Source organism: Coregonus clupeaformis, unplaced genomic scaffold (assembly GCF_020615455.1).
Source record: "Coregonus clupeaformis isolate EN_2021a unplaced genomic scaffold, ASM2061545v1 scaf2852, whole genome shotgun sequence".
Taxonomy (NCBI): Eukaryota; Metazoa; Chordata; class Actinopteri; order Salmoniformes; family Salmonidae; genus Coregonus; species Coregonus clupeaformis.
Genome location: NW_025536306.1, coordinates 6,023 through 31,261, shown reverse-complemented (window position 1 = coordinate 31,261; position 25,239 = coordinate 6,023). Strand labels below are relative to the sequence as shown.

Sequence of the window (25,239 nt, the reverse complement as noted above, 5' to 3'; positions counted from 1 at the left end):
GTCATGTTTCACTTACTGTCATAGCTAAATGTTGAACAGTTTGGCCCAAGTACAGTACATCCTGGATGAGTTTAGCTACATGGCTACATGCTTAAGCGCGTCAGGTGCCATTTAACCTTCCTTTGTGTTCTACGCTAAGACTTTCTAAGACTAGATACCTATGCAGAAGTTTCACTTTTTGCTGTGAAATAAATGACAACATCCACTGAAGAATATACTGGAGCTTCAATGGCATCTTGTGCAGAGCTGTACAGTACAGATGCTCAGCATTCTCAGCTGTACAATATACATCATTGTTCTCCATCACTGCTTCAATATGAACACTAACTCCTCACACATAACATACACATTTCAAAAGAGTAGGAAACACAGCTATTTCAAACAAATAACAGAAATGAAGCCAGTTAAATGCTGTACCAGCACATATTTTCTCACTTGACATAATTGTCACACATTTGGAACTGTGGAACAACGTTCACACTTACTGCTCGACTCGCCACCAGAAATGGGTGTTGCCTGACAATCGGTCTCTGTTACCGCCGACCACTCGCAGCAGGACGAAAGAGGAACAGTCCTTCCGATGATTGCCTCATCACCACATCCTGTGACCAGCAACATCCTCCATCTTCTCTACCACCCTGTTTAGTTCAACCTGAAAGAGCATTTGAACCACAAGTCAGAACATTGTAGATAAATACCCACCAAGAACTTTGAGAGACTTGCGAGAGACTCGAGATCATGACAAATGTCAGACTTCAATAGATTTCAAAAGGACTTGTGTGAATTGTGCAATATGTCAATAGCATTGATGGTGTAATTGGCAATTGCATGTGCATGGATGAACGAGCAAGAACAGTCATCTCTTCATACCCACATGTACATATTACCTCAACTACCTCAACTAGCCGGTGCCCCCGCACATTGACTCTGCAACGGTACCCCCCTGTATATATAGCCTCCCTACTGTTGCTTTATTTTACTTCTGCTCTTTTTTTCTCAACACTTTTTTAGTTTTTTTTGTTTTATTTTTTTTGTTAAAAATAAATGCACTGTTGGTTAAGGGCTGTAAGTAAGCATTTCACTGTAATGATTGCACCTGTTGTATTCGGCTCATGTGACCAATAAAATTTGATTTTATTTTATTTGAACTAATCGAATGGTGTAGGAAAGTGACTTCAGAATGCATCAATACATCAGTGTAGCAACTGAAAACACCCCCTCACTCGTCTACCTAACCACAATGTGTGTGGTAATTACATTGCTCAAAGGGCTAGTTCTTTTCTTGTGACCAAACAGTTGAAGAAATTGAATAACTTTTGTTGAAAAATACAGTAGTAGGCTAGGTCATCTGATCTCAAAGCTATGAGACCCTCTGTCATTTTGAGCAATTGAAAGCTTCTCAGAGAAACTAGAGAATTATTGTGAGAGATTCATCACAATATTCTTGGATAGTGTTCTACTGTAGCTGGAGGGGAATGTGCATTCCATAACTGAAACCGAATCTGCACTTCCTAGAGCATGCATGCAGGTCCAAACTTGCATGGCAAGAAGCTTACTACAAATACCAAAATACCCCTACCGAGACCCCTAGCTGCCTTCAAGGGCTGTGAATATTTTGCATACACAGAGACACTGAGCTCAACAGGGCTACCTTTCAAACTGGATCCAACATGGACAGTGCTGATATTTCCCAGTTGCACAGCATGTCATGTTTTTTGGCTTGTCGTGGGTGCAACTGCATTAGAGCGCAGTACAGCACAAGGAGGAAGCCAGTCAGTTAGACAGCCAGCCTCCAGACTGTGGAATGTGTCACTGGCTCACTCTCAGTGGATGAGAGCGATCTGAAGAAGACACAGCGGGATACTACGAGTCTGTGACACACATTCCGCCAATATTCGCAGACATTTCAGTCAGATCCCTTCCTGGATCAGCGCGCACGAATTAGAAAATGGATTAAGCTTTGAACTTCCGATGCTCTGATGTTTATGAGAATCACATTTAATATGTCAAAGTCCAACTACCACAGCAGCCTTGCTTCCCTTCAGGTTTAGGCCCTTTTCCTGTGTCATGTCGAAGCAAAGGTTGATGCGTCAGACAGTATGGAAGTTGAATTGGCATGACCATGACGTAGCAGGAAAAAATCCCAATGAGCCCACAGATACTACTGGGATGAGGCATGTCGCTAGGAGAGACTCAAGGCCCTGCTTTCTGGCAGGCATGTTGTGGCACAACAGCTGAGAACTGGAGCAGAAACCTAGGAGGGGCCGGGGGGGGGATTGCAAGCATGACTCCATAGAATCCAAGGGGGAGGAAAGACAGAATGAACGACTGTAGGCCTGAATGGTCATTTTCCATGCTTCCATCCAACCATTTAATGCAGATGAATTACCTGATGCATGAAAAAAAAAGTCACGACCGGGCAGATGGAAACAGGATTTTTTTTTTTTTACTGAAATATCACATTTACATAAGTATTCAGACCCTTTACTCAGTACTTTGTTGAAGTACCTTTGGCAACAATTACAGCCTCGAGTCTTGTTGTGTATGACGCTACAAGCTTGGCACACCTGTATTTGGGGAGTTTCTCCCATTCTTCTCTGCAGATCCTCTCAAGCTCTGTCAGGTTGGATGAGGAGCGTCGCTCCACAACACCGGCGCCAGGTAGACTGGCTGGGGGGACCATTGGGCCAATAACCGAAAGGTTGCTGGATCGAATCCCCGAGCTGACAAGGTAAACATCTGTGGTTCTGCCCCTGAGCAAGGCAGTTAACCCACTGTTCCCCGGGGGCCGATGACGTGGATGTCGATTAAGGCAGCCCCCTGCACCACTCTGATTCAGAGGGGTTGGGTTAAATGCGTAAGACACATTTCAGTTGAATGCATTCAGTTGTACAACTGACTAGGTATCTTCCTTTCCTTTTCAAAATGTTTGCTAATCTGGAAAACCAACCTTGTTTCTGATTCCCAGTGCAGTCAACCATGACCATTTGACTTTTTCTGTTTTCCTACTAGCATTTGCATAGATTACATTTCACTCCACTACACCTTGTTAGCTTGACAGCAGGTGCATTTGTGGTGTAACAGAACTTACAGTCAAAGACTACTGATGCAGGTGTTGTGGGTCAGTGGTTGCTTATCAACATTCTATTCTTTGTTCCCTCTGAAATGCACTACAGTATGCATAGTTCAAAGGAAGAGATCTGTAAAACTCCATTGTTTAAAACATGAATGAATAAAAGAGCGCTAATGATACAGACATTTCAAAGATAGCCTGCCCTACTGAGGAATGGATTGTATATTGTAGGCCTATCTTGAACTACTTATCTGCAGATTTCTACCAGTTTCTCAGCCCTGCAACAATGGTTGCATAATTTTATAGACTGCATTAAAACGATATTTGAGCATTTTCATAAAGATATAATATTCATCACACATTACTTTCTCACTATTTAACCCTATAAGAAATGTTAACTCATGTACATTAATCTTCCAGTTCAGTCAGTGACTGTGGCAAACATCTATCAAAAGGCATGTAATTCCTTGCACCATAAACTAATATCATAACTTTGTCAACAAGATAAGTAAAATATGTAGCAACTATTTAACAATGTTGAACTACATAACGTTACTTAGTTACTCGTTGCCAAGTCCAGTAGTAGCCTACATTACTAGGCTACATGTACATGAACTAAAGCTTAGTGACATTTCATGTATCCATAATAAAAACATTTTTTAAACAGGTCAACAAAATTATACAAAAAAAATGTTTCCTTACCGAATTTCAATAAAACCGATACTGTATCCTGTCCTGTCAACAAACCAAACCCTCCCACATTTTCTGGAAAAGTGGGAGACCAGCGGGAGCTGTAACGTGAGGCCAGTTAGCGGGCGTTTGACGGAAGTTGAACGAAGGTTGTGTGAAGATGGAATTGACACATTTTCCTTCGGTGAATTATTTTTCCCGGGCAGCGCAACAATGGAATATGAATACGCATGTTTTCACCTTTTAACTGCGCGACAGCCACGATATCGTTTGCGGTCCTTTGATGATTTCAATTCCAATGTTGAAATAGTTAAATGACTTTATAATTCATTTTAAATGTGACTTCCTCACGCCTACACTTTTCCTATTGTTTCGCTGTCTGAAACTCATTTAAGAGGACTGGTAAAAACCACACATTGTGCTCACTCTCGATCATAAACACATTTTGAAAAAACTATTAAATATTGGAAAAGAAAATAGGCTACTCACCTTTAAGGAAAAATATATGTTACTTTCATCAATGTAACTCAAAACAAGATACAATTTATGTTCCTAAAATTCATACAATGTGGCACCAACGTGTTACTTTCCTTCTCTCTCCAAATATCCTGATTGTGTTTCTTCGGCGAAGGTGGGCGGAGTTAATACTAGACAGGCCTAACCTATCTGATAAATGACAGACACACATAAAGTCAAGAATGGTTTAGTAATAATATTAATATAGTCCAGTTATGCCCGCCGTTGATGGGCTTGTAATAGTTTTATATATTTTGGTTATGTTTGCATGCTTGTTGTTTGTGAAAGGGCATAAATATAACTTCATAATGTTGCTCTTTGAGTCCCGAAGCTTGACACCCTTAAATGACGCAATAAGGGAGACATGATACTTTCCAAGCAAAAATAATCCCTCCCAAAAATGCTAAAGAAAACTAACATGAAAGTAACCTGTCTTGCTATAGTTATATATGGAAAGGAAAAGTGAGAGCACATTTGACATTTCCACCCATGCATGAGTTAACACTATTCCAGATGAATAATCTCATCAAGAGAAACAATGTCCAAAGGTTTTAAATAGAATGCATTGATTTATTGTAAAAGTACAGATAAATTTTTCTAAAAGGTAATATTTTCTGAATCAGATTCATTGCAGTGTTATAAACTAATGTGCTAATATAATCCGTCCCTTCATAATCTTATGAATGATTACACTCAATCATTTATCCTCCATCCATTTGTAGAATTGGTTCTCCTAAATCTATATGCCACTGAAATAAAATGTAAAAATGTTATGAAAAAAACATGGCTCTGATTTATGAAAAAAGTATATCTGATTTCATAACACCATCTAGTGGTTACTTCTGGCAGTCTATGGAATAGTTGAAGGAAACCATTAACATCTTGATAGTTTTTAATATTTCCAGTTTTTTACTAAAATCATTAAGCATGACAAATGATTCACTTTCAGTTAAAATTCAATTAACAAAATGTTTAAAAACAACATATTCAGTCTGAATGGATTTTTAATACTATCACAAAAATTAGTTAAACAACAATTCGGTAAGTACATTGAAATAATAATCATACATCCTTAAATTGCTACGAAAATCCACAAAACAAATTGATAAAGCATATTCTTCAATCAAAAATATACACATCAACCAAGTGTGATAATACTAACATGTTAGCTCCATTAAAGTAAAACAAATTCCGCAGGCACATAATTCTCCCACAAAGAGTAATTACTGTTTCATTCCATTTGAAACTATCAATCATGTATCAATCTGCAACATACTGTAAAAGCCAACAGCAGTACAATCAACAGTTAGTAATCGAGTATAAAAATACTTATTTCATTGTGTTGAAGAATGTACTTGTTCCGAATGCCACATCAGGGTTATAGTCAATAGGCACCAAACGGAAGAAAACTGTCTGAAACAGAGGGGGACCTACCCGGACTTGTCCAATAAGAACCGCTTGTTTTCTTTCCTTTGCAAGACGTTTTACCACGGTGTGCCCTAATGAATATGACCTTGTTCATCAAGCTAGTTTGATTTTCATGTAATTTCTTGGTAATTAAGCCCCACATGGGTAGAAAAGATCCTCATGCATTTATACTAGTGGTTTGTATTAAGTGCAAGAATTGAAAGGCCCCTTTCCTCAAATCACTAGTATCAGAATCACACTCTGGTATAGCTTACTCATCAACTCATTATTCACTAATCACAGTCACTACCCCACAACCACAAACTCTCTCACACCTAGACAGACAGACATGCACACCTTGGTTCATTGCAAACCACAACTGACCCGTCACCCACTACTACAGACACCCATCCACAGTACATTAGCATCAAATACTGTGACATGCATGATCAGAAATCATCCAGATTAAAATGGGATTTAACATATCTCAACAAATCGAGAGATTTGCAATGTACATGATCCAAAGAGCTTGATTAGATCACAAGGATCAGTCATCAAAACCCCTTCATCTTTAGGCCACCTCGCATGCTAACTACAGTTTTGCTTCCTCTCCTTCTTACCTCTCTTTCTTATGTTCTCTCAGACCTTCGATTCTTGGATTCAATCCATTAACTTGGCATGGGGTATATAAAACTCAAATTAAATACCTATGAGTCTAGTTAGCTAGTTGAATAAGTCCAGTAGAATGATTGATTCATTAGCAGCACATCAGTAGAGGTGGGGTAAGGAGGCTGCTCTCCAATGGGTTCCTCTTTAAAAATGTTCACCACCTGTGGTTGATTAAACAAAGAAGGGGCGGGTGGAATGAGCCCTTCCGATTGGTGGATGGGCGGCCTTGATGGGGTCCCACAGCTGGATTAGTGTTGTTAGTGTGCTTCCTGTCCCCTGTAGTGGAGGGGTCAGGTGAGAGTCAGGGGTCAAAGGTGAAGTCTCAGGGGTCATCTCACAGCTTGGCCTGCAGGGGTTTCAGGTACTTGTGGTAGGATTCGTGGACCTAGAGGAGAGAGAGGTGAGGGAAGGAGGGTCAGTTTGAATACTCTGCAGGTAGTCTCTTCCACCCACCGGCTCCCTCTCTCTTTGTCGGTAGCAATTAGCCTGGGGACAAGGTTACTCTGCAAAATACTTACTACTACAGCAAATCATTCATTAGATAGCCATCTTTATGTAGGCAAACTACGCAATGAACACAGAGACAATTTGGCGTTTCATTATCTGAAACAGATGCTTGAAAATGGTTCACAAATGGCCTATTCATGTTCTTAATAAAAAAATTAAAAAAGCATAAAATTAACTGTAAATTAATTCTCTTCATCTCAGTCTCTCTTTTTTTAAGGCCCTCTGACCTCTGTCTTGTTGAGAGGCGAGCGGCGGGCCCACTCGAACATGTGCTCATAGACGTTGCCATCGTAGCGTCCCAGGACGGAGTTGAGCATTTCGTCGCGGTAGTCGAAGGCGTCCACCAGGGCCACTGCATTGGGCCTCAGCTGGGCCAGAAGCTCCTTCAGACGCTGGGACACCTGGGAGAGCTGGGGCCCACTCAGGAGACCAGTCTGGAGTAAGGAAGGAATTATTGTCAGGTCGTTATTGTTAAAGAGAATGTGTTCTCAATAGACAATAATAGGTTCAAATGTAATGACAAAACGAGGTAAAGCCTTTATATGTAGGATCAAATCAAACAAATCGGAAAGTTATAAAAGGAAGATTATCTTCTTACTCTAAGTGATACAAGTACAAGAGTGTAAAACCATGTCTTGCTTTAAACATCATACATGACGTTATAAAAATGAATATAGACTTAATATGGGACCCATTTATGGTCGCATTGAAATTCACATATTAACATAGTACTAGAGTATGTATGTAGTCCTGTTTTCCCCCCTGGGAGATAGTCTGGGATTGACAGTTGCCATGGTGGTGGTTACCTGGAGGAAGTCTCCGCTGTGCTGTTGGATGCCCTGGAGGGCGTAGAGCAGGGCCAGGGTGCTGAGGACAGAGTGCACCCCCGTGTCTCCTATCTCCCCCAGCTTAGCTGCAAACAGCTTCACCACCACATAGTGACAGTGGGCCTGGAGATGGAGAGGGGAGGAGGAGAAGAGATAGATGAGAGTTAAATAGGAGGAATGAGATAGGAAAAAGAGGGAGGAAAGGAGTAGAATTTAGTTTGTTGTTCAAATTTAGCATTTCACATCAACAATGTATTTATTTTTTTCCTTACTGTGGGTGGCTCCCTCCCAAAAAACAACACATTCCATATCCCAGGTTGGTAAGGTGACTTACATCAGAGGCTCTGACCAGGTCTATAGCGCTGTTGTTCCAGGCATCCTCCTGACTGACCCTCTTCTGTAGCTCCTGCTGAATACTCTTAGCTGCCAACTCAACCAGCCTAAAGACACACAGAGCGGCATTGACATAGGACACCGTTAAACAGAAACTGATGCATGACTGTCCATAGAGTACAAGTACATTTAGCTGTGTGCTGGTTTGCTGGACTGGTGGAACGTTTTAGCGCAACCCATTGCATTGCCTGGCACCAACTAATACATTGCTCTGATTGAAAGTCTCTGCCATATAATGTACAGGCCTTTGATATTTAGTGAAGACCAAATATCTAAATGCAATCTATTACTATTACATTTTGGTGAGTTTGTAGGCCCACTTACTTGGCAGCTCGTAGTTTGTAAGCCTCCACAAGGCTGGCCAGGTCATTGATGTTGACTACAGTGGGTCGGGAGGACACAGTCTGGGGCTGCAGCCTACGCTCTGACTCGTTCAGGTAGGACACGATGCCACTCAGCTGGTGGCCTGCCGACGCCTGCCGGTAGCTCTTTATCAAGAACCTGGGGAGAGGGGGATGCAAACAAGTGAGGAAGACAGTGGATAGGGTCAAAGGTCACACACAGACAAGAACACAAAGTAGAGCTGGGCGATAGGGCCAACATATTATATCACAATATCTTTCTCACGGTAATTGACGGTATTTTGTGTTTTGGAATAATAAAAACTTCTAAATATGCTTCATGAGTAATGCATGACCCTAGGGTGGCAACAAATACATTCTACGTGGTTTTAATGGGGCTTTCTCTCTTCTGATTGTTTTATATAATGAAACCAAAAATAATTTTCAGCCTTTTCATCAATTTCCTTCACTCATTTGTTATCATTTTCACACGGTAAAATATCAGTTTTGTCTTTGACCATGTATTTTCAATGGATTCCATGGCAGTTCTTACTTTAGCCACAAGGGGCATTGTGCCAATTTCTAAGGCGCTTTTGGCACCGTCACTGCCTCACAGGCACTAGCCTATTCATGGCACAAAATTACATGTGCGCACCCAAAGCTCTTCCTAGAAAATGATCAGTTCTCAACTGTAAGCATGCTCTTACTGGCGGTAAGAACGGATGATTGCAATCATTTTTCAAGTTTCATCACTCAGTTATTACATTTATATTACATTTAACCAAACATTGATATACAATTATGTAAGGTACAAATCCAAACCAGTCCGTGCATCATTACAGGTATATAGTAAAATGCGGTTGAACACCCAGCTCTAAGGACACAAAAACTCATACACACCTATTGATTTGGTCCTAGTCACTCCCATTCAATTACTTTCCATTGTACACCTCACACTTGGCAGTGCTTAACTGAACACACTCCCAAAAACCAGTAGACAGTTAGATCGATGCTTTGTTGATAATTACTACCTTTGATGTGCAGGGCACAATATCACACAATAGCTTTTTAATACTAGACCTACACTACCAGTCAAAAGTTTGGACACACCTACTCATTCAAGGGTTTTTCTTTATTTTTACATTGTAGAATAATAGTGAAGACATCAAAACTGTGAAATAACACATATTGAATCATGTAGTAAACAAAAGTGTTAAACAAATCAAAATATATTTTATATTTGAGATTCTTCAAATAGCCACCCTTTGCCTAGATGGCAGCTTTGCACACTCTTGGCATTCTCTCAACCAGCTTCATGAGGTAGTCACCTGGAATGCATTTCAATTAACAGGTGTGCCTTCTTAAAAGTTAATTTGTGGAATTTCATTCCTTTTTAATGCGTTTGAGCCAATCAGTTGTGTTGTGACAAGGTATGGGGGTATACATAAGATAGCACTGTTTGGTAAAATACCAAGTCCATATTATGGCAAGAACAGCTTAAATAAGCAAAGAGAAATGACAGTCCATCAAGGTCAGTCAATACGGAACATTTCAAGAACTTTGAAAGTTTCTTCAAGTTCAGTCGCAAAAACCATCAAGCGCTATGATAAAACCACCACAGGAAAGGAAGACCAGAGCATATGAGCGGAGTGGAGCGGTGAGAATCTCAGCTCCTCGCTCACGGAGCTGTTCACCCCTCCGCTCCTCCCGCTCAAAGCCACATCAGGCCAGTCCGCTCATTATCGCTCAACGCAGTTTGCATCGCGCTCCACTCAAATCGCCCCCCGCTCACTCAAAAAAATGAACAAAATCTGCATGTATTTCACTTTTAGCTTAAACCACAGCCTTACTTTATCTCCCCGAATTTGTTGCGTACAGACTCATCTCGGATTATCCATTCTGTCTTGAAACGGGGATCTAACACTGACGCTAAAATGAGATGTTAATCAGTATAGTATATTCCATAGCGAATTGACACGTTGTTTGCCAATGTTTCTGCAAAAGCAGCGATGCCCATTGGAAGTGCAGCGTGAGTGTAATCGGTGAGCAGGGATTTGATTTCTGTGACAGCAGGGAGGATCATCCCCAGGTTCCCCAGTTCCTTCTGCATTTTGTCTGTGAGATCTGCTAGTGGTGTCAGCACACTGACAAGGTGCGTCAGCTGCCGTACTTGATTCAGGGTGATGTTAGCAACATTAGACTTGAGTTTGTTTTGCCATAACGGGTCTTTTTTGGAACAACCGGATGAACGACTGAATCATCCGCAGCTGGCTGCTCCATCGAATGGCGCAGGCATTTGTGGGGCGGACACCTAATTGGTCGGTTTCCTCTGTGCTCTTGCGTACACTTTTCACCAGGTGCCCGACTTTCACTAACAGCCTATTAATGTTGTCGTGCTCGTTAAAAGGCGTTTTTGATCGCCAGCTGAAGCATGTGAATGGGGCATCTCAGATGTAAATTTGACAAAGTAAAGTACTTATTTATCATAGTTTCTTGGGGGGGTGTAGCCCGGTTGAGCTGCGCTGGCGAAGTGTTGCATCCCTTCGCGTTCTCCTTTACTCAGCGGTTCATAGTCCATGAAAATCATTTCAAAAAATGCTACATCCAGCTCTCTTTTTCTCTCCCTTGTTATGGTTGGGCCTTTGCGTGCAGTGAATAAACTTTTGAATTCCCTTTCTCTTGTTGCTGCTGCTGCTCCTCTCGCTCTATAAAATACAAATTCATGGACGACACACATTAAATTAAACAGATGGATTCTGGGTCAGGCTTGAGCATGCTTCAGACTCGTGGTGTGAGCGAGCGAAATTGGAGCGGGACATAGGGCGGCAGGTAGCTTAGTGGGTAAGAGCGTTGTGCCAGTAACCGAAAGGTCGCTGGTTCTAATCCCCGAGCCGACTAGGTGAAAAATCTGTCGATGTGCCCTTAAGCAAGGCACTTAACCCTAAAATGCTCCTGTAAGTCGCTCTGGATAAGAGCGTCTGCTAAATGACTAAAATGTAAATGTATAGGGCGACGCTCCGTCCTTTTAAAAATGCCGCTCTGCGCTCTGTTCAAAATCCGTCCGCTCACGCTCCACGCTCGCTCCCGCTCCACTCCGCTCATATGCTCTGAGGAAGACCCAGAGTTACCTCTGCTGCAGAGGACAAGTTCATTAGAGTTACCAGCCTCAGAAATTGCAGCTCAAATAAATGCTTCACAGAGTTCAAGTCACAGACACATCTCAACATCAACTATTCTGAGGAGACTGTGTGAATCAGGCCATGGTCGAATTGCTGCAAAGAAACCACTACTAAAGGACACCAATAAGAAGAAGAGACTTGCTTGGGCCAAGAAACACGAGCAATGGAAATGTGTCCTTTGGTCTGGAGTCCAAATTGGAGATTTTTGGTTCCAACCGCCGTGTCTTTGTGAGACGCGGTGTGGGTGAACGGATTATCTCAGCATGTGTATTTCCCACCGTAAAGCATGGAGTTGTTATGATGTGGGTGTGCTTTGCTGGTGACACTGTCTGTGATTTATTTAGAATTCAAGGCACACTTAACCAGCATGGCTACCACAGCATTCTGCAGCGATACGCCATCCCATCTGGTTTGGGCTTTGTGGGACTATCATTTGTTTTTCAACAGCACAATGACCCAACACACCTAAGGGCTATTATACCAAGAAGGAGAGTGATGGAGTGCTGCATCAGATGACCTGGCCTCCACAATCCAATTGAGATGGTTTGGGATGAGTCGGACGGCAGAGTGAAGGAAAAGCAGCCAACAAGTGCTCAGCATATGTGGGAACTCCTTCAAGACTGTTGGAAAAGCATTCTAGGTGAAGCTGGTTGAGAGAATGCCAAGAGTGTGCAAAGCTGTCATCAAGGCAAAGGGTGGCTATTTGTAGAATTTTATTCTACAATGTAGAAAATAGTAAAAATAAAGAAAAATCCTGGAATGAGTAGGTGTGTCCAAACTTTTGACTGGTATTGTATTTGCCCTGATTTGCAAGTATTGGAATACATTGTAATGTGTGTTTGTGTGAGCTGTATAATGTGACTAATTGATGTTTTTGATTCAGCGAGGAAAGAATGTGTCATTTCAGGGTGTGTGTCTATGTGTTTGTGTCACATCTGTGTCTTATATTTGTGTGTGTGTGTGTGTGTGTGTGTTTGCGCCTGCATGTGTGTACCTACCTGGCGGTCTGCAGCATCATGACGGTGTTCTCTCCCTCGTAGGTGCACGTGGCCACAAAGTTAACATAGATATCTGGGAGGGCGCTGCAGCGGGAGTAGCCGTGCCCGCCACACGCCATGCGACACACCTCGATGCCCGCGCTGGCCGTCCATGTGGTGAAGGCCTTCAGGCCCGCGGACAGGGCATGGAGCTGGGCACAGGTCAGAGGATGGGCACAGGGTACAGTTATATTGACACAGGATGGTAGAGGATGGGCACAGGGTAAGTTTAAGCTAGAGATATCTGTTTTTTTCATTGGATGTGTCTCAATCCACCGCATCCGCCAGTGTCGCACTTCCGCATCTGCAGTGAAAGGTGGCAGAGCTAGAGCGGTGTTTTTTAACATTGTTTTTTTTAGGGGGTAGATCAGCTTTAATATTGCAGATAGATTGTAACTTCCATCAATGTAATTGTCTGCATCACTTCCAATCCCCCATATGTTTTTTCTTTCTTTTTTTTCCCCTCGCATATGTGTAAGGGGCTGCCAATTTACACACACACACACAGTGGGGGAAAAAAGTATTTAGTCAGCCACCAATTGTGCAAGTTCTCCCACTTAAAAAGATGAGAGAGGCCTGTAATTTTCATCATAGGTACACGTCAACTATGACAGACAAAATGAGAAAAATAATTCCAGAAAATCACATTGTAGAATTTTTAATGAATTTATTTGCAAATTATGGTGGAAAATAAGTATTTGGTCAATAACAAACGTTTCTCAATACTTTGTTATATACCCTTTGTTGGCAATGACACAGGTCAAACGTTTTCTGTAAGTCTTCACAAGGTTTTCACACACTGTTGCTGGTATTTTGGCCCATTCCACCATGCAGATCTCCTCTAGAGCAGTGATGTTTTGGGGCTGTCGCTGGGCAACACGGACTTTCAACTCCCTCCAAAGATTTTCTATGGGGTTGAGATCTGGAGACTGGCTAGGCCACTCCAGGACCTTGAAATGCTTCTTACGAAGCCACTCCTTCGTTGCCCGGGCGGTGTGTTTGGGATCATTGTAATGCTGAAAGACCCAGCCACGTTTCATCTTCAATGCCCTTGCTGATGGAAGGAGGTTTTCACTCAAAATCTCACGATACATGGCCCCATTCATTCTTTCCTTTACACGGATCAGTCGTCCTGGTCCCTTTGCAGAAAAACTGCCCCAAAGCATTATGTTTCCACCCCCATGCTTCACAGTAGGTATGGTGTTCTTTGGATGCAACTCAGCATTCTTTGTCCTCCAAACACGACGAGTTGAGTTTTTACCAAAAAGTTATATTTTGGTTTCATCTGACCATATGACATTCTCCCAATCCTCTTCTGGATCATCCAAATGCACTCTAGCAAACTTCAGACGGGCCTGGACATGTACTGGCTTAAGCAGAGGGACACGTCTGGCACTGCAGGATTTGAGTCCCTGGCGGCGTAGTGTGTTACTGATGGTAGGCTTTGTTACTTTGGTCCCAGCTCTCTGCAGGTCATTCACTAGGTCCCCCTGTGTGGTTCTGGGATTTTTGCTCACCGTTCTTGTGATCATTTTGACCCCACGGGGTGAGATCTTGCGTGGAGCCCCAGATCGAGGGAGATTATCAGTGGTCTTGTATGTCTTCCATTTCCTAATAATTGCTCCCACAGTTGATTTCTTCAAACCAAGCTGCTTACCTATTGCAGATTCAGTCTTCCCAGCCTGGTGCAGGTCTACAATTTTGTTTCTGGTGTCCTTTGACAGCTCTTGGCCATAGTGGAGTTTGGAGTGTGACTGTTTGAGGTTGTGGACAGGTGTCTTTTATACTGATAACAAGTTCAAACAGGTGCCATTAATACAGGTAACGAGTGGAGGACAGAGGAGCCTCTTAAAGAAGAAGTTACAGGTCTGTGAGAGCCAGAAATCTTGCTTGTTTGTAGGTGACCAAATACTTATTTTCCACCATAATTTGCAAATAAATTCATAAAAAATCCTACAATGTGATTTTCTGGATTTATTTCTTCTCAATTTGTCTGTCATAGTTGACGTGTACCTATGATGAAAATTACAGGCCTCTCTCATCTTTTTAAGTGGGAGAACTTGCACAATTGGTGGCTGACTAAATACTTTTTTCCCCCCACTGTAGCTATACCATGATATTTGCAATGTTACTAAATAACCCTCCAATTGTTCCCCACTAAAACCCCTCCCCATCCCAAGTTGGGCCGTCATCCCAGTGATCAGCATACCACCCCTGTCCCCCCGGATCCCTATGCCCCCGAGGGGCCAGGACCCATCCATCGAAAACATCACATAGTGCCACCCACAAAACAGAAGCAGGTCAACCGCCAAAAGCATTTCCAATGCTCTCACCTCAATATATTTATCTAGCTATTAAAAAAATATCGATTCAAATATCTTGCATATCTTATTTTCCATCATTATCAATTAATGTGCGTAATAATGTCGGCATTCATGCGTAGGATTTTAACCTATAACCCGAATTGCCATTGTATTACATTACATTTTTAACAAGCAACTACCACTTCTGCAAACAACCACTTCGATTCAACCCCCATCGGGGGCTCTGGCTTTGTAGGACCAACCCTGCCAGGCAGGTTCAGAATCTTGAGGGGGCGGTGCTGCTCTAGTAGGTCTCTGACCACATTTATTTCTCTGTTTAGGCTGCATATAGGCAATTCACAGCTGGTCCATAAAACAGATGGGAACTTCTCTTTGGTGTATGGGTCGCTCAGGTGGGTGTCCAATATATAGGGTTGGGGATCGTTCCATTATGATAGGACAATAAAAAAATAGATTAGATGTATACTATATTTAAAAATGTATATCCCTCATCTACACAAAATTGAAAGCTCCCTCTCACAACCCCTGCTCATAGACACCCGTTGGTTCTGGGATATGCAACCATTTCCCCTCTCACTCACTTAACGCCAGACTTTTCCAAACACAAAAACGCACTCCACATGGCTGATTGCGGAGGATAGGGGCCGAGTATGCGCCTGCATCCCACACCTGCAGCAAGGGGAAAGGACGCCAGGGAGAACACAGGACCAACCACAACAACCGTCCGCCAAAACAACAATTGCCTGCCAAAAATGCAATGTTCTAATTAGTTGTATTTGAAGATGTATTATTCTGCTTCTTATCTTTTCTTGTTATATCGTCTTATCCTTTTATAAAATACTATACATGTTCTTTAATATTACAATCCCTATCATGGCCAGTATTGGGTGTTCCATTATTCGACTCCTATATTAGAACTTTCAGAATAGCCATAGAGTAATCTTTGTGTCTCAGAACATTTGGTTGTCAATATACAGTTTATCGACAACGAGTGCAACACGTTTCCCTTTTAATCTATTTTCCTTAAAGATTGGATACAGAACTTTGTGCCTTTCTGCAATCTCCCTCGGAAACTGATCATTCATGCCTATTTTCGTGCCAGCAAGTCTTTTACCTAGGCTTTAAACCATTGCTTTATCCTTAAAAAAAGCAAATTTGGCAACGATTGGATGCTCGTATTTCTGTCCTCTGTCCGAAACGGTGTACACGTTCGAGTTGGATTTTATCGACAGCCTCGAGTGGAATCTGCAGCGCTGTAAGAAAGAAGTCCTTCACAATATTCTCAGTTACGTCTCCCTCTTTTTCCTGAATACCCGTAAGTACTAGATTTTCTCTCATTGATCTAGTTTGGATGTCTAGTAAGGCTTCTCTCAGAAGGTTGTTCTCCTTTTTAAGTTCCCTAAAGTCCGTTTCCATCTTAGCTAGAGCGGTGTTTGTCAGACCATGAGACATCACGAAAATCGGTCTTCTCACAAAAACGTCTGTAGTGTCCGAACCACTCTATGGAAAGGGGAGACTCTCACGAACACGTTCTCCGTTTTGCTCTACAACCCCTACAAGTGTCAGGAGACACGTCTGAAGTCGGTACCGTCGATATGTGAACTTCTGTTCGGTAGCGTCCGAACCGTTTGGGCTACAAACTCGTCTTAAGGTAACCAGTAACGGTTTTAACCAAAAAAAGGGGTTAAATATGTGTAAAAATAAAAAAGATTTAGGACAGACACTTCGAAACCTTGTTTCTTTTTTTACTTTCCTTTTTGCCATTTATGAATGTTATTCAATGTGTTTCTATGGGCTTCAGTAGTAAAGACCAAATTCAATATTTTATCAAATAAATTGTTTAAAATTCCAAATAAAATAGCTAAATGATCCATAGTATGACCATCTTAAAACAATTCCATATGTCAGCTTAGCACCTCCCTCCTCCCCCAATGTCTTAGACTAAATAATTAACACAGACGAAGCCTGTTGTCAAAACACCTCTATTAGACTTCTGCCGCTTAAATTGGATGAAACATTTCAAGACTATTTTCAGTGAGTGCAGTGTTTTCCCCTTTTTCCTGGTCAGGTCACGTGGTTAGGAAAAACTCTGGGCCATAGCCAGCCTTCTTGCGTCATGTACCATGTACTATATCAAGAGGAGGTATTTACTTAGCCTGGGTACCAGTCTGTTTAGCTATCATTCCACTCCTTGTCACTCCTTGTTTAGCATGACACGGAGTACAAGGCGTGGAATGTTAGCAAAACAGGTTCTGGATTTCAGGCTAGTATTTACTGTATGTACCTCTGGTAGTTCACTGAAGTCTCCCTGGCTGATGTCTCCAGTGATGCGGTGGTAGACCTGGTTCATGTACTGACCCACAAACTTGTAGGCATAGGCTGTTGCCAGCAGGGGGAACAGCTTGTACTGCTGGGTCTGGTAGTCCATGATCTGGGGCTCTGGCTCTCTGGAGGAACAACACAATAAGAATATAGACTTAGATATAAGGTTAATGGTTCGCTTGCTATCATGTGTTAGTCTTTGAAGAACATTGAGATACAGATATTATATGAGTAACGCTTCCTAATATCTACCCAAACTCTATATAACGTCTTTCTACATCAGCTCTCAGAACAATTAGAATATTAGTAGTAGAGTATAGATTTAGTTAATGGTAAAGGTTATAGTACTTTGCTTCCTATTCTTGTTTGTGTCTGAGTGTGTTACTTGTGTATGGATGTGTGTAAGTATACGTAAGAGTATTTTTGTATTCCTTTGACTATTTATGTATGTTTTAGTAAATGTGTATATCCAGGCTCATGTTCATTAGGCACCAAACGGATGAAAACTCACCTAAACATAAACACAGGAAAGTAGCACCTGTACAATAAGAATCACTCATTTTCGATTTCTGTCTCAAAACGTTTTGCTACAGTGTGACCTAATCGACACCACCCTGGTGTGTCCAGAGCTACGACTTACCCTGGGCGTATCTCAGACTGGTGCCGTACGGAGCTGTAGCGGATGGCAATGGTGCAGGACTTGGCGAGGGCCTGGGCCGCTTCCCCTACGATCATGGACCTGATGAACACCATGGTGCCGTAGGTCAGCTTGGCACTGGGAGGCTTCACGTATGTACCGTCTGCCTCCACCTGGTGGGGAGAATATATACTGTTTGTGGCAGTGCTTGAAGCATAAGCTACAGCTAGCTAGCACTGCATAAAATGTGGTGAGTAGTTGACTCAAAGAAAGAGAAAAGACAATAGCTGAACAGCTTTGAACAAACATTATTTTTTTTTTAAATGAAGGTGGAGAGAGAGAGAGTGAGCTAGCTATTTGTCATTGTATTTTTTTCACTTAGCTAGCGAATGCAGCTAGCTAGTTTAGCCTACTCAAACACCCGGCTCAAACAGAAACGGATTCTACCCCTGCTAATTTTGTACGTTTGCCCACTGACAAAGAAATGATCAGTCTATAATTTTAATGGTAGGTTTATTTGAACAGTGAGAGACAGAATAACAACAACAAAATCCTGAAAAACGCATGTCAAAAATGTTATAAGTTGATTTGCATTTTAATGAGGGAAATAAGTATTTGACCCCCTCTAAATCAGAAAGATTTCTGGCTCCCAGGTGTATTTATACAGGTAACGAGCTGAGATTAGGAGCACACTCTTAAAGGGAGTGCTCCTAATCTCAGCTTGTTACCTGTATAAAAGACACCTGTCCACAGAAGCAATCAATCAATCAGATTCCAAACTCTCCACCATGGCCAAGACCAAAGAGCTCTCCAACGATGTCAGGGACAAGATTGTAGACCTACACAAGGCTGGAATGGGCTACAAGACCATCGCCAAGCAGCTTGGTGAGAAGGTGACAACAGTTGGTGCGATTATTCGCAAATGGAAGAAACACAAAAGAACTGTCAATCTCCCTCGGCCTGGGGCTCCATGCAAGATCTCTCGTGGAATTGCAATGATCATGAGAACGGTGAGGAATCAGCCCAGAACTACACGGGAGGATCTTGTCAATGATGTCAAGGCAGCTGGGACCATAGTCACCAAGAAAACAATTGGTAACACACTATACCGTGAAGGACTGAAATCCTGCAGCGCCCGCAAGGTCCCCCTGCTCAAGAAAGCACATATACAGGGCCGTCTGAAGTTTGCCAATGAACATCTGAATGATTCAGAGGAGAACTGGGTGAAAGTGTTGTGGTCAGATGAGACCAAAATCGAGCTCTTTGGCATCAACTCAAGTTGCCAAACGTCAGCCTCGAAACCTTAATGACTTGGAGAAGATCTGCAAAGAGGAGTTGGACAAAATCCCTCCTGAGATGTGTGCAAACCTGGTGGCCAACTACAAGAAACGTTTGACCTCTGATTGCCAACAAGGGTTTTGCCACCAAGTACTAAGTCATGTTTTGCAGAGGGGTCAAATACTTATTTCCCTCATTAAAATGCAAATCAATTTATAACATATTTGACATGCGTTTTTCTGGATTTTTTTGTTGTTATTCTGTCTCTCACTGTTCAAATAAACCTACCATTAAAATTATAGACTGATCATGTCTTTGTCAGTGGGCAAACATACAAAATCAGCAGGGGATCAAATACTTTTTTCCCTCACTGTATGTTCGCTAGCTGGCTCTGGCTATCCAACACTGGAACTCTTCCAAGTCAAGTTAATTTATTGCCACTGGGGCCTGCCGGTGTAACTGTTAAACTGCTTGCTGACTGCACACTGTACTTACTGCATGATTGTAGTGGGTTTACTAAAGCGTTAGTTCTAGTAGCTATGTAGACGAATATGTGAGAAGGAATACAATAAGCAAAGTGATCATGCTTTTTGTATGTGGCTGCTATGAAAGTGAACTGTTTGTGTGTGATCAGTGGTGTATTCATTCCACCGATTCTGTTGAAAAATGTTTCTTAAACGGAAGCAAAAGGAACGGGGATAAACATACCTGAATTTGTCCAATAGAAACTCTCGTTTGCCACTAATGATTACACCTTAGATCAGCTAGATGCAGGCAACAGTGTGCAAGGCGGTATTGAATGTGTCACTGTCTGTCACCTTGATTACAAAATTATCTCTCGACATGTGTGCACCTACGTTGTAAACTTTCATTCATAGGCTAGGTTGTAGCAACCTCATGATGGGTATAGGGAAAGGTGGAGTATCATGTAGTAGCCTAAACCTATTGATGTTACATTGAGCTGGGTGAATGGAATATGAATGACAGTCATCCAATATGCTGTAATAGAAATAAGGCTCATAAAAGAAAATCGTCCTCCCTCATCTTAAACGGCACCGACCACCACTGGTCTGTGGTATACAGTTCTAGGACAATCAGTTAGTAAGTATACACTGTAAGGTCAAACAATCAAGTAGCTCAACTCAAAGAAGTTAAGTGTGTAATGGAAAGTATTGCATACAATATACCTTAACATCTCAGCTTTGAAACAGCATTAGAATCAATCATAACCAAGAGAATAAAAGAACAGTGTCTCCTTGAAATGTGCTTAACTGCCCAGTCACTCACCTTTGCATATTTCATCAGCATGTTGTCGCGAGGAATTCGTACGTTCTCCAATTTCAGGTAACCATTGTCAACCTCATCAAAGCCAAACTTGGGTCCTATGTCCCCTACCACCACACCTGAGAGAGAAAGAGAATGAGTTCACTAGACAGTAGGCTACCACCAAAGTCTAGAGACACAGACAGACACTGGAAAACAGACACAAACACACTATTTTTGACGCACGCACAGCAGTGTGTACAGTACCTGGCAGTGGTATGTGGGTGTTCATACTGCGGAGAGGTACGATGAACGCGTGCAGGCCATGACACTTCCCCTGGGTGTGGAGCTGGGCCAGAACTATGGCGTGGTTAGACGTCTTACCCACTGGAGAGAGAGAGAGGAGAAGAGAGCAAGATGGACAGGGAAAGCGAGTCCGTTACACTTCTATGGATTCATAACATTAGCTACAGTGGGGAAAAAAAGTATTTAGTCAGCCACCAATTGTGCAAGTTCTCCCACTTAAAAAGATGAGAGGCCTGTAATTTTCATCATAGGTACACGTCAACTATGACAGACAAATTGAGAAGAAAAAAATCCAGAAAATCACATTGTAGGATTTTTTATGAATTTATTTGCAAATTATGGTGGAAAATAAGTATTTGGTCACCTACAAACAAGCAAGATTTCTGGCTCTCACAGACCTGTAACTTCTTCTTTAAGAGGCTCCTCTGTCCTCCACTCATTACCTGTATTAATGGCACCTGTTTGAACTTGTTATCAGTATAAAAGACACCTGTCCACAACCTCAAACAGTCACACTCCAAACTCCACTATGGCCAAAACCAAAGAGCTGTCAAAGGACACCAGAAACAAAATTGTAGACCTGCACCAGGCTGGGAAGACTGAATCTGCAATAGGTAAGCAGCTTGGTTTGAAGAAATCAACTGTGGGAGCAATTATTAGGAAATGGAAGACATACAAGACACTGATAATCTCCCTCGATCTGGGGCTCCACGCAAGATCTCACCCCGTGGGGTCAAAATTATCACAAGAACGGTGAGCAAAAATCCCAGAACCACACGGGGGGACCTAGTGAATGACCTGCAGAGAGCTGGGACCAAAGTAACAAAGCCTACCATCAGTAACACACTACGCCGCCAGGGACTCAAATCCTGCAGTGCCAGACGTGTCCCCCTGCTTAAGCCAGTACATGTCCAGGCCCGTCTGAAGTTTGCTAGAGTGCATTTGGATGATCCAGAAGAGGATTGGGAGAATGTCATATGGTCAGATGAAACCAAAATATAACTTTTTGGTAAAAACTCAACTCGTCGTGTTTGGAGGACAAAGAATGCTGAGTTGCATCCAAAGAACACCATACCTACTGTGAAGCATGGGGGTGGAAACATCATGCTTTGGGGCTGTTTTTCTGCAAAGGGACCAGGACGACTGATCCGTGTAAAGGAAAGAATGAATGGGGCCATGTATCGTGAGATTTTGAGTGAAAACCTCCTTCCATCAGCAAGGGCATTGAAGATGAAACGTGGCTGGGTCTTTCAGCATGACAATGATCCCAAACACACCGCCCGGGCAACGAAGGAGTGGCTTCGTAAGAAGCATTTCAAGGTCCTGGAGTGGCCTAGCCAGTCTCCAGATCTCAACCCCATAGAAAATCTTTGGAGGGGAGTTGAAAGTCTGTGTTGCCCAGCGACAGCCCCAAAACATCACTGCTCTAGAGGAGATCTGCATGGAGGAATGGGCCAAAATACCAGCAACAGTGTGTGAAAACCTTGTGAAGACTTACAGAAAACGTTTGACCTGTGTCATTGCCAACAAAGGGTATATAACAAAGTATTGAGAAACTTTTGTTATTGACCAAATACTTATTTTCCACCATAATTTGCAAATAAATTCATTAAAAATCCTACAATGTGATTTTCTGGAAAAAAATCTCATTTTGTCTGTCATAGTTGACGTGTACCTATGATGAAAATTACAGGCCTCTCTCATCTTTTTAAGTGGGAGAACTTGCACAATTGGTGGCTGACTAAATACTTTTTTTCCCCCACTGTATGTCAGTTCTCACTATTCATCTAATTCTATTGAAAGTCATTTAAGTCTCTAGTCCACACTACAATGAGAATCAGCAGTAAATGGTCTGATCTTGTTCAGCAATGTTGTGGGATGTGTTTTCTTCAGAAGCAAAGTCCACAGACTTAACTGGGGATTGGTTTGATTGTATGTGTATGGACCATGCCCTGAAGCTAGAGTGTGTGCGTGTACCCACATCCACCAGGCCACCACTTGATGGAGGTGATGGTCGGGCTGTTCATGACAAACTCCTGGGTGGCCGGGTCATACGTTGCCGTGGTTTCAAGCCCCCTGAGGTGGGTGCCTAGACAACGAGAAAGAAACCAAGGCCCCCAAACACATAAAACCAAAGAAAGAGAGTTACCACTAAGTTATGGCAGGAGTACATTGATGTTTTCAAATATTATGCAGTGCAAAACTGACACAAGACTAGCCATCAATCTCAAATAATAATGCAACTTCAAACTTAGCTTTTTCTTACAGCAGTAAACAGACTTTGTTGGGTCTAGTGGGTATACTTTGTAGCCTACTTTGCTTATGTCATTTTAGTTTTATAACCAGTTTTTTTTAAAGTTATTATATTCTATAGTGGAAAAACTCTTGTAGGTGTTTGACAGACCAAAACCAAAGAATCAAAACCAAAAGAAAATAATATATTTCTTACAATCCGCATAACTAATATGTGTACGGTTTAGAGCTGTCAAAGTTAACCCCTGACATTTTTTATGCTGTTAATTTTGCTACTGTTTTAGTTATCAGGTCAAAAGATTTAAGCAAATAATCCCAGTTCTAGTAGCAGCAGCTTATGACTAGTTCATGAAGAACATGGATCAGTAGCCTAGGCTAGATCTAATAGCTGTATTATATTTTACATCAACTCAGACCTGGCTGAGCTGTTGTTAGTTAGTCTTCTGTGGAGCCTCTGTAGCTCAGCTGGTAGAGCACGGCGCTTGTAACGCTAAGGTAGTGGGTTCGATCCCCGGGAGCACCCATACACAAAAAAAAATGTATGCACGCATGACTGTAAGTCGCTTTGGATAAAAGCGTCTGCTAAATGGCATATTATTATTATTATTATTATTATTGTTGGACAGGTTTAAATGCTCTTTCTATCCATAGAGCCAGTTCTCCCCCCCACTAACTCGATTCATTATTTTAATCGTTTGACAGCCCTTTTACAGTTATACAGTGAAGATACATGTGACGAAGGACGTAGGTTGTCTATCTTTAAACTCAATGTACTTCCAAACACAGTAAGGGGGACAAAAGGGACAGGCGGTGGAGGGTACCCGTTTTGGAAAGGAAGTCACTTAGGGTGCTTTACAAGTGGGCATGCACGTTCACCGTGGCTGGCAACAAGACTGTGTGAGATCCAGCGGCAGAGCACATTCCAAAGGGAAGCCATGCGAAGCTGTACGGCCCACAACACGCACTCTCCAAGCCAGCCAGTATTAGTGGTTTAAGTTGTTAGAGTAAAAGGCCAGAGTGAAAAGCCCTTTTTTTATATATATCATTTAAAAAAGGCCCAGTGCAGTCACAAATATGATTCCTGTGTTTTATATATATGTCCACACTATGAGGTTGGAATAATACTGTGAAATTGTGAAAATTATGATAATGCCCTTTTAGTGAGCTGTTTGAAAAGACCGCCTAAAATGTCAGCCTGTTTTGGTGGGATGGAGTTTTGGAATGCCCGGTGACATCATCAGGCAGTAAATTAGTTCCAAACCTCTCTGTCAATAACAGCTAGTTTTGAGTATTCCCCTCCATACTCAGACCACTCCCAGACAGTGCTAGCAAAATTCTTGCTTGAGAAATTGCTCTTTGCTAAGAAGCTATTTTTGTTTCTTTTTGACCATTTTAATTGAAAACAATCACAGTAAGGTACTTAATTGTTACCCAGAAACAATTTGATATTGAGATAAAAACGGCTGCATTGGACCTTTAACAACGCAAACGTTTTGTCTGGGGAAACGTTTTTACGCACAATTCCCTAACGAGTATGTGAGAGTTTTCTGGTGGCTAGACTCAAAATGTCAAAGAGGGTGGGCATGCATCTCTTGTCCACTCCACAGAGCATGGGGGTGACCGGAGGCTGGTGATCAGGTACGGTTTGTTCAGCATTTTACCGTGGCCCATCTCTGTCTGTGCGTAGGTGCCGATGATCTCCAGGTTCCAGGCGGGTATGAAGAATGTTTCCACCTGCTCAGGACTGGCCTGGTTCAGCAGGGTGGGCAGGAACATTCCCAGGTGGAGGTCCAGCGGCTCTGACCGCCCACGGTGCACACAGCTGGGGCAGCGGCAAGGGGGGAGGGGCAAGAGGAGGGGGTAGGGGATAGGAGGGTAGTTTGAAGGGGGAAGAGGGTAAAGGAAGGATGGGGGGGGCATGCAAAATAAGGTATAGCCAAGGAAAAAATAACATTTTTAGGCATAGAATAGACCATATAATAGGACATGACAATGGAGCCATGGTTGGAAAAGATGGGAGATTGGAAGTGTTAGTAAATCATATTTTGGGGGTAGAGGATGGATGAATAGATGGATGAATAGATGGATGAAGGGATGGAGGGGAAAGTGCAAGAATTAATAAAAAATAAAATAAAATAAACTGAGCTAGTCATGCAAATTGACTGCGGAGAACGGATTAGAATCATCTGCATTTAGACCTGGCTTGAATCAAGAAAA

General features: G+C 42.3%; 2 protein-coding genes across 4 annotated transcripts in view; both read right to left on the bottom strand.

The window, feature by feature from the left end:
- LOC121534019 (inactive rhomboid protein 2) overlaps positions 1-4,373 on the bottom strand; it is a 32,998-nt gene extending 28,625 nt beyond the window's left edge. For 2 of the 3 annotated variants that reach the window (XM_045219877.1, XM_045219879.1), the window contains exons 1-2: positions 4,253-4,373; positions 486-652 (exon numbers count right to left, since the gene is read on the bottom strand). The gene's annotated coding sequence lies outside the window, so the exon portion shown is untranslated. Of the gene's footprint in view, positions 1-485; positions 653-3,775; positions 3,932-4,252 lie in introns of those variants that run through there. The other variant, XM_045219878.1, reaches the window with a different exon arrangement.
- A 455-nt stretch (positions 4,374-4,828) lies between these two features.
- On the bottom strand, positions 4,829-24,844 carry LOC121534021 (peroxisomal acyl-coenzyme A oxidase 1-like; the record flags this gene model as incomplete). The annotated part of the gene is given in 12 exon segments (XM_045219880.1): positions 4,829-6,740; positions 7,090-7,296; positions 7,669-7,812; positions 8,024-8,129; positions 8,407-8,583; positions 12,601-12,791; positions 17,248-17,410; positions 17,926-18,095; positions 20,488-20,603; positions 20,731-20,850; positions 22,751-22,858; positions 24,684-24,844. Coding segments are annotated over 12 exon segments (1,714 nt in total), but the record flags the coding sequence as incomplete, so codon positions are not given.
- Between the last annotated feature and the right edge of the window lie 395 nt (positions 24,845-25,239).